We start from the raw sequence: 16,653 nt of genomic DNA, 5'->3' as shown, positions 1-16,653 counted from the left end.
AGTATTGTCATGCGTTTGCAATGTGGCTTCTATTTTCTTCATCTGGTTTAGATCTTTAAATTTTCCTAAAATAACGTTACCATATATTCATTTTCTAGTTCCCAGAAGTCTATGGAAATTACATGTTACAAAAGCAAGCTAAGTTATGTCACCACTGGCTAGCTGGTGTCCTTCAGTTAACCTCAAGGAGGCCAAAATTTTTCTCTCTGCTACCTGTACCTCGTTTCTACTAGTGTTTCTCATATCTTTTATATCAACTATTAATATCACCATAAAGTGTTTATTTATAGACCAATGTATAGCACCACTGCTGTTATAGTCCATTCTCAATTCTTGCCTGAGGCATTTTCATTCAGAATGCTTACTGAATACCATCTTTAGTTGCCTAGCTTTATGTTCTGTACTGAAAATGTCCTAACAACTTTCTCCTACACTTTGAAGTTTTTCTGACATAAGAGATTGTGTTGCCTTATCTCATTCATTAACCCTATTCAAGTCAGGATCTGAGAATTCTGTTGCCTTCTCCTGCTCACGGTTATATTTTTAGCTCTTTATTGGGATCCTAGCAGGTCTGTCCTCAGAACTGTGCTGATGCATTATCTCATTTAATTACCACAACAGTCGTATGAAATAGGAACTATTTTCTCCATTTCACAGTTAAAACTGAGGCTTGGAGCGTACATGACTTGCCAAGGCCACACCACCTATAAGAAAAGAAGCCAAGTGCAAGCCAGGTCTGCAAAATCCAAGCCTATCTGACTCGAGCCCATGTCTGTGGGTAGTCTACTTCAGATGCAAGACTGGTCGCTATAGGGTGACTTTTTGTTATTAACCCTCATCTACCTCTAGGAGAACTGCATTTCTGTGTAGTGCAGGGTCATCAAAAGACAGAGCATGTATGGCCATTACTCAGCAATGTGCTGGAGCCAGCTCACAAGGCTTGTGTCAGCTCATGAGAGCCAGCTGTTAACTTTTCAGGAATTAAAATCTACCATTATTAAAATGGTACAAACTTGCGATTAAACTGTACTTTTTAAAAGGTGAAAGTACTTAAAACTCATCATTTCCTAATAACTGGATTGTGCTAGTACCTATGTTCATGGTTACTCACGTCTACTGTGTCAGCATGGTGGAGACACTATGTATAGGAGGGTGTGCTGTGGCAAATTTCTCCCCAACTTCCCATTCAGTGAGGTCATCCTGACAGCTTAGTACTAACACCACAGAAACCAGCAGATGCGACAAGTCAGGGTTTCTTACCCCTCCCCAAAATAGCCAGTTTTTAAAAATTACCAGCGTACCACTTCTATACTCTTCACTACCATTCCTTCAGTGAACCTGGTGAATCATAAAATCCTTCTCTATTGAGTAGAGATGCAGTACCACCACTTTTGTTTGTTTTTTCCAAAAAAAGAGCACTACCCATCCACCCCACCACCTCCTCTTGATGTTTTGTTCTAAGTATAAGGGGCTTCACTCCCAGCCTCTCTCATCTTCTCCTCTATGCTCTAGAGAAGGAAGAGGTCTTTAATCTGACCACAGAGGAGGAGGAACTGGGCATGTGAAGCACAGCCCTTCTGTTCTCCTCCTCTTCAGAGCATGTGTTCTCTGCCTCCAAGGACAGCCAGCACATGGACTCCACACCTGCCAGAAAGATGGGGAGGGAGGGAGAATCAGGGACAAAGCCAGTTGGGAAAGAATGTCTGATTCTGAGACTCCATTTTAGAGAGTCATTGCTTGCATATATAAACTACATTCTCCATCATCTATCAGTAATAAGAGCAAAATTTTTGGCCTTCATTTGGCTGATTCCTTAGCCCTAATGTGGTTCAGACCTCAGGCTGGAGAGAGAAGCATTGTTATTTATTGGGCCTCCTCAAACCCCGAAATAAAATGTTGCACTCTAGTGGGCCACAAGTAAGTGATCAGTGTCCACAATGAAATTAAATCTACTTGCAATCCTTGGTCTGAGATCATAACAACCATAGCAAAAACTAACAATTAGGAATATGCAGATCCTGGGCTGAGTGCTTTACACAAATGGACTCATGGTCCTCATGGTCATTCATACAGCAGATATACCTTACCCATCATGCCAGTGTTGCTCCAATTATAAGCGCATCATGAATTCTTTAATTTCAGAGAGATCATAAACATCTTTATCCCAAATATCCCCTTCTTAGTATATGTGCTGCCGAAGCGAGCACCCAAATATCCCCTTCTTTTTTTTTTAATTTTTTTATTGTTATGTTAATCACCATATATTACATCATTAGTTTTTGATGTAGTGTTCCATGATTCATTGTTTGTTCATAACACCCAGTGCTCCATGCAGAATGTGCCCTCTTTAATACCCATCACCAGGCTAACCCATGCCCCTACCCTTCTTAGATCAAATTTTCCACTGCCATCAATACTTATCTTTCCTCCTAAATGAAGATATTTTGTTTTCTCCCATATGTTTAACTACCGCCTCTGTGCCCTCTGCTATTTCTCAGACACAAACAGAAGGAATTAAATTCTGAAGTCAATGTACTTTTACTTTTTATAAAACTGAAAGATCTTTTTGAAGGTTTTCCATAAGCAGCCTTGCATTTTAATGTGTTTTTTTAAAACTAAATTTATATTCATTTATTCTTTTCATAAAAATTTGCCAGGCTTCTCTTTGTTTTACACTCCATGATTTCTCATCTCCTTGCCCACCCACGTTAACCTTTCTTTCGCAGTTTATATGTGCTTACTGATTTCTGACATGGTGGAGCAGTTTGTCTGAAGGTATGCTTGATTTCTTTTTCCATGTTCCTCTAAAATGTAATCCAATTTTACTGCTCATGACTCAAAATCTATCTTCAGAATCACTGTTCAAAGCACCAAACATTCAAATAATTTAAATTCTCCTACACAGAAGCATGCAATTTTAGGAATTTTAGTATTTTTAGTGTACTAATCTTCATGTGCAAATGCTCCTGAACTAATTAAGAGATGAAATCCATCCCCTTAATATCTGAAGAAAAACCATTTAGCAAACTCCCTCAGTAACCCATTCCACTGCTCCTTATGATCTCTTAAATTAACCTATCCGTTATGGCCATTCCCTCTTGCTTTATCCTAGCAAAACAGAAAACACATCCATCTCAGTACACACTCGATAAAAGGTTTCCTTCATTTCTCCAAGTGAAATAATTCTTAATATTTTTAATTTTAAACCTTTTATTCATTATTAGCATTTCCTCTCTACTATTTTTAGATTCTCCATGTTGCTCTTTAAGTAAGGGGTTAGAAATAAACAAATCCAGAACTGAAAAAATCTAATAAAGACCAGACTGGCAGCAAATGAAATTATGGCAGTAACAGGCTACCCCGATTTTCTTTATTATGACTTGTTTCTCTGGCGGCCTACCCCCTCACTAACAGATGATGGCACTTCTGGCAGTACTGTTCTCCAAGCAAGGATTAGTGCCTGCAAGGCTCCTAGACAGTAGAGACTGGCCGCCACACTTGCAGGAAGTCCCACAAGGCTGGGGCCATGTGTCGCTGCTCTTTTCTGCCCACCTCGCTAGCCGGTTACCCGCCTTTACATGTAGGATTTCAAGTCAGACAGACCTGAGTTCAAATTCCAGCTGTTCCTTATTAGCTAAGTGATCCAGGGCAAGTCACTTTACCTTCCTCAACTACATAATGAGACCAGTAATACTTAATTCACATAGTTGTTACAATAATCAGATGGTAAGAATTTCACTGTACCTAATGCATATTAGATATTCAACAAATGGTAGCTTAAAAACAAAGAAGTTTCCCCTTCTTGGGCATTTGCTTGGCATCTCTTTAACTTTGGCAAATGTCTAGTCCAGGAAAGCAGTATTTGTCCAATGTCTGTGCAGGAAGTAGCACTATCCTGCCTTGCTATAACTATACAACACGTAGCACTGTAGCAAAAATGGCGACGTGCCCATTCTGTATCTATGTTTCCCTTTTCCTTAGTAATAGAATCCTCCATTTTTAACTGAACCTAAGGCTTCCCAGAATAATTATATCTGATGGAAAAAATATAAGCAGAAATGTCATGTAGTAGCTTCCAGGTAGTTCTTTAAGAGACAGCCAATGCATGACCTTTGCCACCATCTTTTCTTGCCTTCATTCTGCTTCCTGGAATTAGGATATGATGAATGGCAATCTAGACTACACCCTGAACCATGAGGACTCTGGAATATTCCTAGGATGGCAGAGCAGTGAGCTAGAAGGAGCCTGGGTCCCTGAGGAGGGTAGAGCCCTCCTACCAGTCTTAGACTGCTTGTTCCCGACTTCTTTTATAGAAGAAAGAAAAAACCCTCTGGACTTTGGTAAGTAATCATTATTCTGTGGGTTTTCTAGCCTCCTCATCTAAATCTAATCCTAATGTAAGTTTCCAATCTTTTCATGGGAATCAAGTAATACTTTTTAATCAGGGGCAATTTTGTCCTCCAGAGGACATCTGGCAATGTCTGGGGGATGTTTTTGGTTGTCACAACTACGGAGGTGGTACTGGCATCCAGTGGGTGAGGCTAGTGATGCTAATATTCTACAATATTAGCCACAACTAATATTGTAGTTTTTGTAGCCACTGTAATATTGTAGCTACTCTACAACCACCCCCACAACCAAGAATTGTCTGGGCCAAAATGGCATTTTCGCCAAGGCTGAGAAACCTTGGGTTAAATACATCTCTCAGGATCACCAGTGATAAAACGCCCTTTATTCATTACAATAAACATGGTAGAAGAATGAGGCGTCTGGATTAATCAATATTCTTCTCAATAGTTACTATCTCTCACAAACAGTGATAAAGAGTTTTCAAAGAATTAGAATATAACAACTATAGGACATCTAGCCGAGACTTGAGATTGGTAGCAAGTGGAAGAATATTCCATTTAAAAGAGATTCTCAATTCTAGTTGCACGTTATAATCACCTGGAGGGCTAACCACTAATGCCCGGGTTCCACTGCAGGCCAATTATATAAAAATCCCCGGGGGTGAAGCCTAGGCAAGTGTATTTCTCATGGAGGAGCAAACTGCTTCCATAGAGCACTCTGTGCAAACACGCCGAGAAATTACACAACACAGGCAATAGGGGGTATTCCTGGGCCATGACCTGCCTGCTCCCTCCTGGGAGGTTCTATAAGGGCAGAACCTTTCATTTCCCCTTTGTTTAATGTTCACTCCCACTCCCTCTTTCTCTTCAGAATAAAAGAACACACAGCGCTTTCTCTAGTACGGCTGTAATTGTCGAGTCTCCCTAACGGATGCGCCTTTGCTCTGACCTCTGGTTTGCCTTGCTTGATGGTGGTCACCACCCCACCACCCAGACGGGCAGTGGGAATCTGTTCAGTTGTCCTTTAATATCTTGCAACAACAGGACATTCAGATTTCCGGCTCATGTCTCATTGGCAGAGTGGATCACTGCTTCCACTAGAAGATGCTGGAAAATTCAAAATGTTATACCAGTCCAGCCACCGCATCCTCACTTCGACATCTTGGATGCCAGAAAAGAAGAAAAAGGAAGTAGCTGCAAAGGACAGTGAGATATCCAGCTGTAATTTTTTTTTTAAAGACTGGGTGATTCTAATATATAGCCAAGGTCAAAAACCACTGGTTTAGTGTACTCAAAGGGAGCATTTCTAGCTCTATAATCGTACTGTCAAAGCAGCTCATGCTGACTCCAAAAAAAACAAACAGTCACAGAACTACAAATACGACGTTCAAGGTTTTTTTGGTTTGGTTGTTTGTTTTCAATGCATTCCAACCCAGCAGACTTTATTCCTTTAGAAAATATGCATCTATCTCCCAAATATGTATGAAATAAAAGTGGATGGTTTCATCAACTGCTTAAGTCTAAATAAGACACATTCCTAGCTTAGGTGGCCTATCTTAAAATCTTACTGAGGGCAATTTGAAGATAGTGACCTAAAATGCTAATAAAGTCAGACAGTGGAGTACTCTAATTGTACAAGAAAAACGAAATAGTTCAGACTATGATGGAAGAAAGCCACTCCATTAGTGCGAGGCAGCTGATAAGCTTCGTCAGTGCTGGCTTTAGACAAGAGTCTGAAAAAAAGCAATTTTGCCCGTCAGTTAACAGTATGTAGGCCTGACCCCTGAATAGGGAGCAATTTTTCTATCAGATAAACAATAAGTAGCCCAGTACCAGATAATTTATGCAGCATCACTTCTTTTGAGCAAAAAGATCAACCTCTACCACTGCAGAGTTGTTCCTGGTAGCCTTTCTAGTTTAATCTGTGCAAGAAGCAGAGAATAAGGTTAGCCCTCAGATTACCCTAAGATACAATGAATAGGGACATTGCCCCCTGGATACAAGATATACCAGTACAATACCAAACAGAACTGCCTGAAATTTTATCTACAGCAAAGGCCAAGGAATGGTCTCACAGAGAAAATGCCCTTCACAGTATTTTCTCCCAAGGTTCTTTGCCAAGCTGTTGCGGGAACTATATATTCTTCAAGATTACCATGATCCCATAGCTGATGCTGACTAATGTATACGACTTCTTGTTATCAGAGAAATTTGCAGCCCTTCCAAAGGAAGTCATCAACATATTTCCCAAGATTACAAAATTGAAAGTTCATAAAGGGACAGAGGTAAGAAAAACAGGTCATTTTAGTTGCACTCAGTCATTACATCAACTTAATTAAATCTGAAAATGTATTGTTTCCTAATAGAGTGGGCACTTTAAGAGTCTGATAATCTAATCACCAGAGTACCTCCAAATGTCCTCCCCGTGAACTCTATGAACTTTGTTGGAAAGAAAACCCAACAGTAACATGGAGGACACAAAAGAGAACAGGAATATATGCAATAGGAATATATATGAAATGGGTGGTTAGCAAGAGATTAGGAATTTTCTGATAATACTACTGAAGATGCTCAATGATAACTCAAAAGGCATTCTTTAAAATGCAAACAACTCAAATTATCCATCGACTGACAAAAGAATAAACAAAATGTGGTGTATTCATACAATGGAATATTATTCAGCCAAAAAAAGAAATGAAGTACTGATACATTCCACAACATGGATGACCCTTGAAAATATTATGCTGAGTATAAAAAGCCAGACACAAAAGGCCACATGTTGCACAATTCCATTTACATGAAACGTCCATAACAGGCAAATCCACAGAGACAGAAAGTTGATCAGTAGTTGCCAAGGGCTGGGGTGGAGAAGGAATGGGGAGTGATGCTAATGGGCACAGGGCTTCTTTTTAAAATGACGAAAATATTCTGGAATTAGAGGTAATGGTTGCACAGTCTGAATACACTAAAAACCACTGAATCATATACTTTAAAGTGGTGAATTTAATGGGGTGTAAGCCATATCTCTTTAGTTCAGCATTTCTACTGCCCCATAAGCCTCTCCACGCTCAACAGAGGGCCTGCCTCTCAGGACACCCAGTGTGTTAGACTTCAGTGTTGCCCTATTTATGACATCAAGAGGAAGTGATCTTACAGAAAGATTTAAGCGCTCATACCATTTTTATTTCATCATGTTTAAAGGGAAAAGCGTCAAATCAGGATTCCTAGTGTCCTCTTTGGCCACTCAGGTGAAAGCAATCCAAAATGCCCCTACTGTGACAAAAGTAGCTTATCCAATTATCCTGGGGCTTTTGTTTTCTAAAGGTCAATTCTGACTGAGTTACTTCTTTACCTAGCAGATGACGAACTGCCAACATTAAAATTTCTATAGCATTTCAGATAGTCCTGAGCCTCGGACCAGTACATGTTGAAAAAGATAAGCCATTAATTCTAATCAAGATTCATTCATCTCATACTACAGAACTGTGTTAGAGTACCAATGGCTGATCACTCAAAATAATGACTTCTGTTTCAAAAAGTCTTCCGGTACCTTTTCGTTACACCACTATGTCAACACGTGTGCAGTGCTAAGATCTTTTGTTTGATAAACAAAACAGAACACTCATTCATAAGTCTGGAAGTAGAATGAATATGGATTCAGTGAACTATCTGCCACTATTGATCCTAGATTGTTATCTTAGACTTCCTTGAAGTTACCAAGTGACCCACTTCTGACTGTATTGTGAAAGACTGCTTAACAGGGAAAAAGTACTTAGGAATGCAACGCCTCCTCAGTTTATCTACATGAGGTGCCATCTGTTCACAATGTCTTCAGAGAAAACTAATTCCACAGAGGGTGATCATCACGTTACCAAGGTCACACGACAACAACAGGTATAGCAGGAGGCAGGTAGAGCGATATTGGAGCACGGGTTTGAACAGCGTCTCTAGTACTAGCACGTGGGTGGGTGGGTGGGTGGGTGGGTGGGTGTGGGTGTGTGTGTGTGTGTGTGTGTGTGTGTGTGTGTGTGTGTGTGTGTGTTGGCAGTTTTAAGGGGAAGAGGAGGCAACAAGTCCTGTCCTTCTGAGCTCTTTCACTCTCTATAGAATGACACTTTAAACTCCTTTTAAATTTCAAAGCAAGTCCTGATAAGGATGACCTCTGAGTGGGTATAACCTGTAAGCCCCAGATAACAAATCAGGGATACTGACTCTCCGGTTCTCCACAGCTCAAGGGTCACAATGATCAAAAAGGAATTTCTAGGTTCAGACACAGATGATTATAAATCTCTAATAAATGAGTACCATATAGCTTATTCAAGATTATGCATGAAAAGAGAAGCATAAATAAATCTCCAGAGATTACATCCCCTAAGAATTAAATTATCGGTAACCACAATCAAACAAGTGAAGCCATCATTATACATTTGCAGGACCTAGATTAATACAGGACATGGTTTACAAGAACATGGTACCCTCCATAATGTCTACCTCTTACAATACTGTGTTATTCAGATAAGAAAACTAAGCAGCACAGCTCACCTTAATGGTGACCCTAGTTCAGAGGCAAATGTGACAAATCTAAAATCCTCAATGAGTTTAAAGACCCTTTCAGTCAATATTTTATTTTCCATCTGTAATTTATCAAAATTACTTACCAGAAGCAAAACGGACATATGGAGTTGCCTTTCTTCCCCATGTATTATTGTTTGGGGACATTAAAACTGAAGAGGAACCACAGAAACAGAAGCCTAGAAAATCCATGAACTATATATTGCTATATAATCATACTGTTTATGCATATACTATGAAAATAAAAAATAAATATACAAAAACAGACACTTACCCCTAAGATATCTCAAGTACGATAAGGAAGATTCCACCCCCCTATCAAAGAGACTCCTAGGGTATATTTCAAATGTGTTTTCTCAAAATAATTAGTCAAGAACCCATGATTCCCAAACCTGGGATTGCATTTTCTAAGAAAAATGAAGATCAATGCAATGTTCTATTACGTAATTTTAAAAAACACATCATCTCCTTCCCATGGTTTTCTAAGTAAATATCTGAGCAGCTAAGTAGTTACTCCTACCACTAAACAGCTTTCAATCTATTATAACCTAATTACTTGAAAAACAGGATACCTTGGGAAAAAAAAAAAAACAAAAACACTAATTCCTCTGCAAAAGGAGAAGCTGGATAAATTTAGTTGTCACTGAGTAGTAAGATTTATGGACTTCTTTATTTCTGCCTCCCTGACAACCACATTCTTTTGGTACCTAACTAGACAAGGATGATAATTAGTAGCTACTGTCATGCTATAATTAAAGATCAAATACCTTAGCTGCTTCAAGAACTCAACATCAGAGTTGCTATTAATAAGCTTGATGAACTCTTCATAAGAAGGAGCATAGGTGTAGGCTCTCTTGTGATGTTCATTCATCTGTTCTCTGCGTTCCAACTGGGCAAGTAGCATCTGGTTAATGTAATCTGGATTACTAAGTAAATCCACTACTGGCTTCAAGACTGTGGGAAGAAGAAGAAAGCACCACTGAGAAAGGTATTGTCCTTTAAAGGAATTGTTTTTCTTTTACTGAAACCACATTTGGGAAACGTTTTTAAACTACCCAAATGGGGAAAATACAAACAATTCAAATATTCAAAAATGTGTGTGCGTGTACATACAGCTTCCTCTGGGTATGCTACCAACTATGGCCACAATCTAGTGGTTGATTTAACAAATGAGTTAAGTTTAAAGGAATAATGAAAGAAAGTCATTTGCAACCCAGGTTCCTAACAAAGACATCAAAATTAAGTACACTGATTTTTTTCCTTTTATTTATTTTTTTATAAGGCTCAATAGGTTTTGTCTGCCAAAAGATGAAAGTGAATGTTCTCCCAACTGGTGAATGAAAACCTCAGGGAAGAAGTTGTTAAAAAGTCAATGATATGACTACAAACTCATCCTACCAAATTTAGGTTAAAAAGTTCCCTTTTCGGGGTGCCTGGGGGGCTCAGTTGGTTAAGTATCAGACTCTTGATTTTGGCTCAGGTCATAATCTCAGGGTCCTGGGATCAAGCCCAGCGTCGAGTCTGCTTGAGGATTCTCTCCCTCTCCTTCTGCCCCTCCCCCCCACCACTTGCACACACACATGCTCACATATACTCTCTTTCTCTAAAATAAATAAATAATCTTTTTAAAAAAAAGTTGCCTTTTCTGGGGTGCCTGGGCGGCTCAGTTGGTGAGGTAACCAACTCTTGAGCTCAGCTGAGCTGTTGATCTCAGGGTCGTGAAGCCAAAAATAAAAAATAAAAATAAATTTAAAAATTCCCTTTTCTCTGTTTGGTATCCACTAATGACCACAGATAATAAATGAGACAATCAATCAATGCATATCAAATGCAATGTTATTTGAGATTTTGAGGTAAGAGAAATTTCTCTTAGGTCATATTTTCTTCCATTTCTTGTATTCTGGCCAAGCATCTCCCTTATTATACTTCCTTTAGTAATTACACTATACTGTGGGTACAGTTCCTTTTTTGTTTATTCCAAGTTCACAAAATTACATATAGGCATTATCAATGAATCTTCTACCTTAAAAGTATTTTAAGTAAATGCACACTAGAGTTTGAGTACAGGTATTCTTTCATTGATGAATATATTATTGACCTGGATAATTCAAAAGCTACCCTAAAGGGATGCTTCCCTGTGAAGAACATAAGGACTAATTATCCTGTGTCAAAATAAACAACAGAATGGACTATGCATTTGGCAACATGTTACATAAAAAACTTGTTTATCATGGATGGCCAAATAATACTGTCTTTAAGTGACACTTCACATTTGAAAATCTGAAAATATCTTAGCTCCCATATGTCCCATGATATACAAGGTCTGCATAGGTATATATAAAGTGTTATCTCATTAGTATGTAGAACATTTGTTTGCATATTATTTGTTTGCATATTTGTTATCACATTAGTAATATGAATTATTTATAAAAGTCTACCTTTTGTTGTGAGTATTTCTGCAAGCATTATACGTAAGCTGAGAGACTGGACATCCTTTGAGGGAAGGAAACAAAACACCAGAACCCGAGAACACATTTGTAGGAATCTCACTTCATCATATGAGTTCCTCAAGCATGTATGTAACACAAAAGGCCTTGGTTGTTCTTCATGTCTAAAAGAAATTAATGAAGAGAGGGAAGAGGAAGGAAAGAATTTCTGGAAACAATTTGGTTATGTATCATTAAGTATAAAATATCTCAAATGGACAATATATGTTTTCATAATTGTGTCCACTCCTCAAAAATGTCAATAGCTAATAATTTTCTCAATCACAGACTAATTTAGAAAAATGCTAATGCATGCCCTTTCAGGATTTCAAACCTTAAGTAGCATCAACAATTAACACATAACTCCCAAATCACAGCAACAATCCAGAAAAGTATGAGTGTTTCTTTAACTGGATTATTTTTAAGTCTCCTAGACGTCTTCTCAAATGTGATCTACAGCTTCATTTTTCAAAAAAAACCTAAGAAAACATAACCAGGGTCACTACACAGCTTTCCTGACTAGGTAATCATGGGATAAAAATCCCATGGGTTTTCTACCGAAGAGTGGGTCCATGACTTACTTGATGCTACAGAAATTGGTGGCAAATTGCCTTCTGTGAAGTTCCCAGGTATTTTCTAAAGAGTCTTGCCAACCGTGGTCACAGGCTTCCCTATCAGCACTGACCCTATCCTCATCCCAGGACCATTAATTTGGAGGATCTGAGTGAAGAGGAGTAGAAAGTAGAACTTTCTATACCTCCTTTTCCCACAGTACCTTGATAGGAGTAGTTCAAGAAAGACTGGGAAGTTCATTTTTCTAATACCTTCCAGATAAGAGATAACGTTTATGGACTTCTTATATTAACTAGTGGCCAATCCTGGGCAAGGGGTGACACTACGCAGAGCAGAAGGAATCATACCAGGTGCTACATAGTAACGAAACAAATACATATTAGTGCCTTGTACAACTAGCACCTCTGGAGTGTTGATTGCAATTTCTTTTTGCACTGGAGAATGAAGACTAGTTTCCAGAGTAGGTACTCTACTCTAAAACAGAAAGACTTCCTCTTTGTCTTCTACAACAAGCAAGAAAAATTCAATACTAATATGAAAAGCCAAAAAAAGAAACAGATTTTAAGAATAATCCTTTACATATATAGTGATACATGTTGATTCTTTAAAAATGGCATCTTCAGGGGTGCCTGGCTGGCTCAGTTGGTAGAACATGAGACTCTTGATTTGGGGGACATGAGTTCAGGCCATTAGGGGTGGAGTTTACTTAAAAAAAAAATAAAAAATAAATAAATTTAAAATAGCATCTTCAATTATTTGAAATTCTAGCTATGCTGCCAGTTAGAGATGATCTTTTAGTATAGTAAGATCTAGATGCAACTCGTCTCATCAAGCACTTTTAAGGATAAAACTTTAAAATAGGTAGTCGGTTAACAATTATTGGGGAAAGTTGGCCCCAAAAAACTAACGACAGAAGCTTCTTTCTATAATAACAAAATCCTCTCAAAGTATTCACAATCCCTTCTCTGTTCCAATGGAAGGCAGATAAAAGGAGCCTGGTCATCAGACTTCTACAAGTTCATCTCCTTCCTAGAACTGAGTTAGGGAAAAACTTTCTGAGTGAGCATAAAAGACCAGATATCTGGTCAAACGCGCTCCATCTAAGGGAAAGGGAGAGGCCAGTGCTTCCCTGGAATCCCTCTGCTCACTCCAAGCAGGATACTCCTATGATGCCTTCTAGTTCATGAACATCTACTGCTTCAGAACCCGAGAAAAGATCCCGAGGCACGTGGCTGCTTCTGGGTCAGGAGGTGTCCATGCACCGGCGTGCAGGCAGCAACCTCCTTCTGCCAGTGTGGATGGATCATTTGTTTACTCCAAGTCCTACTATTTGCATCTGGGTTCTCATTCCTAGTGAGCAAAAGAACATTCACCTCTTGTAAATTTCACATGTACAACAAGACTTAATCTTCACACCTACAAGAAGCAGGTATCATCAGCAGCATTTCATAGATGAGAACATTGAGGATCTGAGTGGTTAGCGAATAGTCCAAAGTCAGAGGTAATAAATGGTAGAAATAACTCTCCTGTTCAGCCTGACTCTCAAGTCCAGACTCTATGCTACTCCATAATCAAAGACCACAAAGATGAAAGGGGGGGAAATTCAGAGATAAAGAGAGAAAATATGAATAAAAAGCATTATTTTTCCCCTTAAACAGCATGCCTGTACTTGACTAGTAAATCAAACACATAGAGATTGTAAGAAGGAGACTATGAAATTAAAGATGCTACTGATCAAACAGCATAAAAAGAATCAGTTTTAGCTTTTCCTGAAACATGCTGGAACAAGACAGATGGGACAAAGGAAGAGGAAGCAGAGGCAAGACTTAAATGTGATCTGGGGACTGGGTTTAAAGCAGCAGCAGAATGTCAGCCTGGAAATAAACACAAGCTGACTGGAAGCTGCCTCCACACCATTGCCTAACAGTCAACCAGTGTATGTGTTGCTTTTATTAATGCAATTTATTATTCTCTTGTCTGACAGCGGCCAATTCAATTGGGTGCTTCCCAGGCTGCCAAAGTCATTTTGCAGCCAACAGATATCCACACACGGATGGAGATTTCTAGGATGAGGGCACTATTTACCTGGGGCAGGCAAGTGCAGACACAGCCGTCAAACCTAGACACACTGTCTGCCAGTCTCATTGTGTGATTTGTAGAAGATAATGCATTAACAGACATTAGTTCTCTAGGGTTCACTTCTAGGGCATAATCATCTATATGCAAAACATCAGTAACCTACTGGCACTTTTTCAAATATCTATAATCCCAGAGTACAGCGGTAGATTTTTTTTTCTTTAATAAGAATCATCAACTAGAGCTTCTAGGCATAGCCCAGATATCAGCAAAATAAATCTACCATTGGTATAAGAAAACTAGAAGCCCAGAGGGAAGGCGTTTCTAAAATGGAATCAATTATCTGTTTCTATTATTGTGATGTTTTACCCATAATATCTTTATATTAGTCACAAAAGCAGTAATTTCAGAAGCTGGTAAATGTCTCCATGAAAAATATATGCTCATGTTCAAATTAGATCATTATAAAAATACTAAATTTCTCTAACCACTTGCTCTTCTCCCAAACCTAAATCCATCAGTCTTCTCACTGGAATAAAACATAGATTTAAAATACTGTCCTTCATTGAACCATAATTTAAATACTTTAAAATGAGCTTCCAATGAGTTCAGACAAGTCTTGGACAGTATCTGGCGGGCAGAAGCAAGGAGCCCTTTATACAACAGATATTACAGCAAACCAGCAGGAGCTCCTCGGGGTTGAACACTTGAAAAGAGCGGCTGAAGCTCTTGAGACACCAGGGGTATAACCCTAGAGTCGTCATTCTCTCCCTTTTCTTATAAGTTCACACACTCCCTTCCGGGAAGTTGCTTTCTCTACCAACAGCAGTTTTCCCCAGTAGCCTGGGGACCCCTATGTGTAAGACAAAATGTCACTTGTCTTTTCCATTCCTGTTCTCACCAGCAGAGTGGAGTTTCCAGAAGCTACCTAATGTGTGCTTACACCATCACTCTACTGGCTAATGGGAAGTGGATTGTATTCGTGCCCTTTAAAAATGTCTTGGTTCTAACAGCTGACATGGTAAATATCGATAATATAATAAGAGGTGAGGTGGTATACATTTAACAACTGGATCCCCAAGGGGAAAAACAGCTGATTTGTAGCACTCGCCCACTGCACAGTGTAAACACTCCCACCATGGCCAATGACAAGCTAGCAAGGTGATATTCCTGATCTCAAAGTAAGGAAGGGATGTGCACAGTCAGCTCTTGCAAACCAGTACAAGCTGGTTCCAGCACCCCACAAGATAGAACCCACATAAACAAGAGTGCTTTTGGGGGAGCCTGGCTGGGTCAGTCAGAAGAACATGCAACTCTTGATCTTAGGATTGTGAGTTTGAGCCCTACACTGGGTATAGAGATTACTTAAAAACAAAACCTTAAAGAAAAAAAGAGCTTTCAGGTTTTCAACAACTTTTAAGAGTACAGTGGGATCCTGAGACCAAAAAAAAATCTGAGAACCATTGCTCTACAGCAATTTTTTTCAAATCATGGGTTGTGACCCACAAGGAATAAAATTTAGTTCATCTCAAACACCAATTTTAAAAAGATGTTAACACATCAGTTATCACAGGTAATAAGAGTATTGTTTTATGAAACTGAGTCACGATATAAAATGTCTTTCTTACTATGAGTCACAGTTTTTAAAAAATGCAAAACATTAGGGGCAGCAACTGGAATACATTAGGCACATGATGGCTCTGTACATTTTGATCTCACAAGCCTGTGCGACACAGACTTTGGGAGAGAGAATGATTGATGGAAAGAGGCAATACAGCCAAGAACAGGGAGCTGCTACTGCACAAGAACATTCAGCAAGTAGGCCCCCTGAGCAACAACAGCACAGGGCAGAACAGGGACTGCCCGCTGACAAACTCACTAGGCAGGGCTTCTCAGAAGAGAACAGGAGTCACCACCTGCCCAATAAGTTTGCCAGTGCTTATCCATCCTCATTTGTACTTTTCAGATACCCACTCTCTCCCCTGAAAGTAGAGGTAGAAGAACAGCACTGAGAATAGGCCACGGTAACTGCAAGGAGCGCCTCTCCTACTGAGCCCCTATTCAAACAGGCAGAAGACTACTCCTTTCTTTCAGTAAGATGACTTTTATAAGCAAGTCAGAAGTGCCGTAATTCAGCATTCTCACACTCACAAAGGAGTGGGGCATACAGTTAAGATCCTACCGGCAAACCTCTAAACATAAGGATTTGTTACAAGCTCAGAAATGGCCTTGAAGTTTTCCTTCCAAAGGCAGTCACCTCATAGGCACAGATCTTGTCGGTGGAACAGTACAAAGAGCTAACAAACCTAAATATTCACAATTTTCACAATGAAACATTTCTAATTACAGCCCATAAACCCCAATACTGAGTTCTTTTTTAAAAGTCAATTTTCAGGATATGGTGATGCAACAGAGCTCTCAACAAAAAGAAATTCTAAACCTTTCTAAACATTGTAAACTCATGGACACTTCACAGTATAAGACACTGTATTTAAATTTTCTACTTCTAGGTACTCATGATTCTATAAACAAGTTCATGACAGTGCTGGCTCGGTAAAATTCATTGCATTGTTTAAGTTTTTCACAAAATTAAAGAA

At 39.1% G+C, this 16,653-nt stretch overlaps 1 protein-coding gene across 8 annotated transcripts in view; it reads right to left on the bottom strand.

Moving 5' to 3' along the window:
• Positions 1 to 16,653, bottom strand: part of SNX25 (sorting nexin 25) — a 134,310-nt gene that overhangs the window by 70,976 nt on the left and 46,681 nt on the right. For all 8 annotated transcript variants that reach the window (XR_012381127.1, XM_073902307.1, XM_025886108.2 and 5 more), the window contains exons 4-5: positions 11,360 to 11,532; positions 9,689 to 9,875 (exon numbers count right to left, since the gene is read on the bottom strand). Coding sequence is in view for 7 of the 8 variants with exons in the window: in XM_073902307.1 (XP_073758408.1) it covers positions 9,689 to 9,875; positions 11,360 to 11,532 (360 nt within the window). In the remaining variant the exon portion in view is untranslated. The remainder of the gene's footprint in view (positions 1 to 9,688; positions 9,876 to 11,359; positions 11,533 to 16,653) is intronic.

The sequence above is a fragment of the Callorhinus ursinus genome, unplaced genomic scaffold, assembly GCF_003265705.2.
Source record: "Callorhinus ursinus isolate GAN/ISIS: 27379988/994484 unplaced genomic scaffold, GSC_fseal_2.0 scaffold17, whole genome shotgun sequence".
Lineage (NCBI taxonomy): Eukaryota > Metazoa > Chordata > Mammalia > Carnivora > Otariidae > Callorhinus > Callorhinus ursinus.
This window is presented reverse-complemented; position numbering and strand designations above follow the sequence as displayed.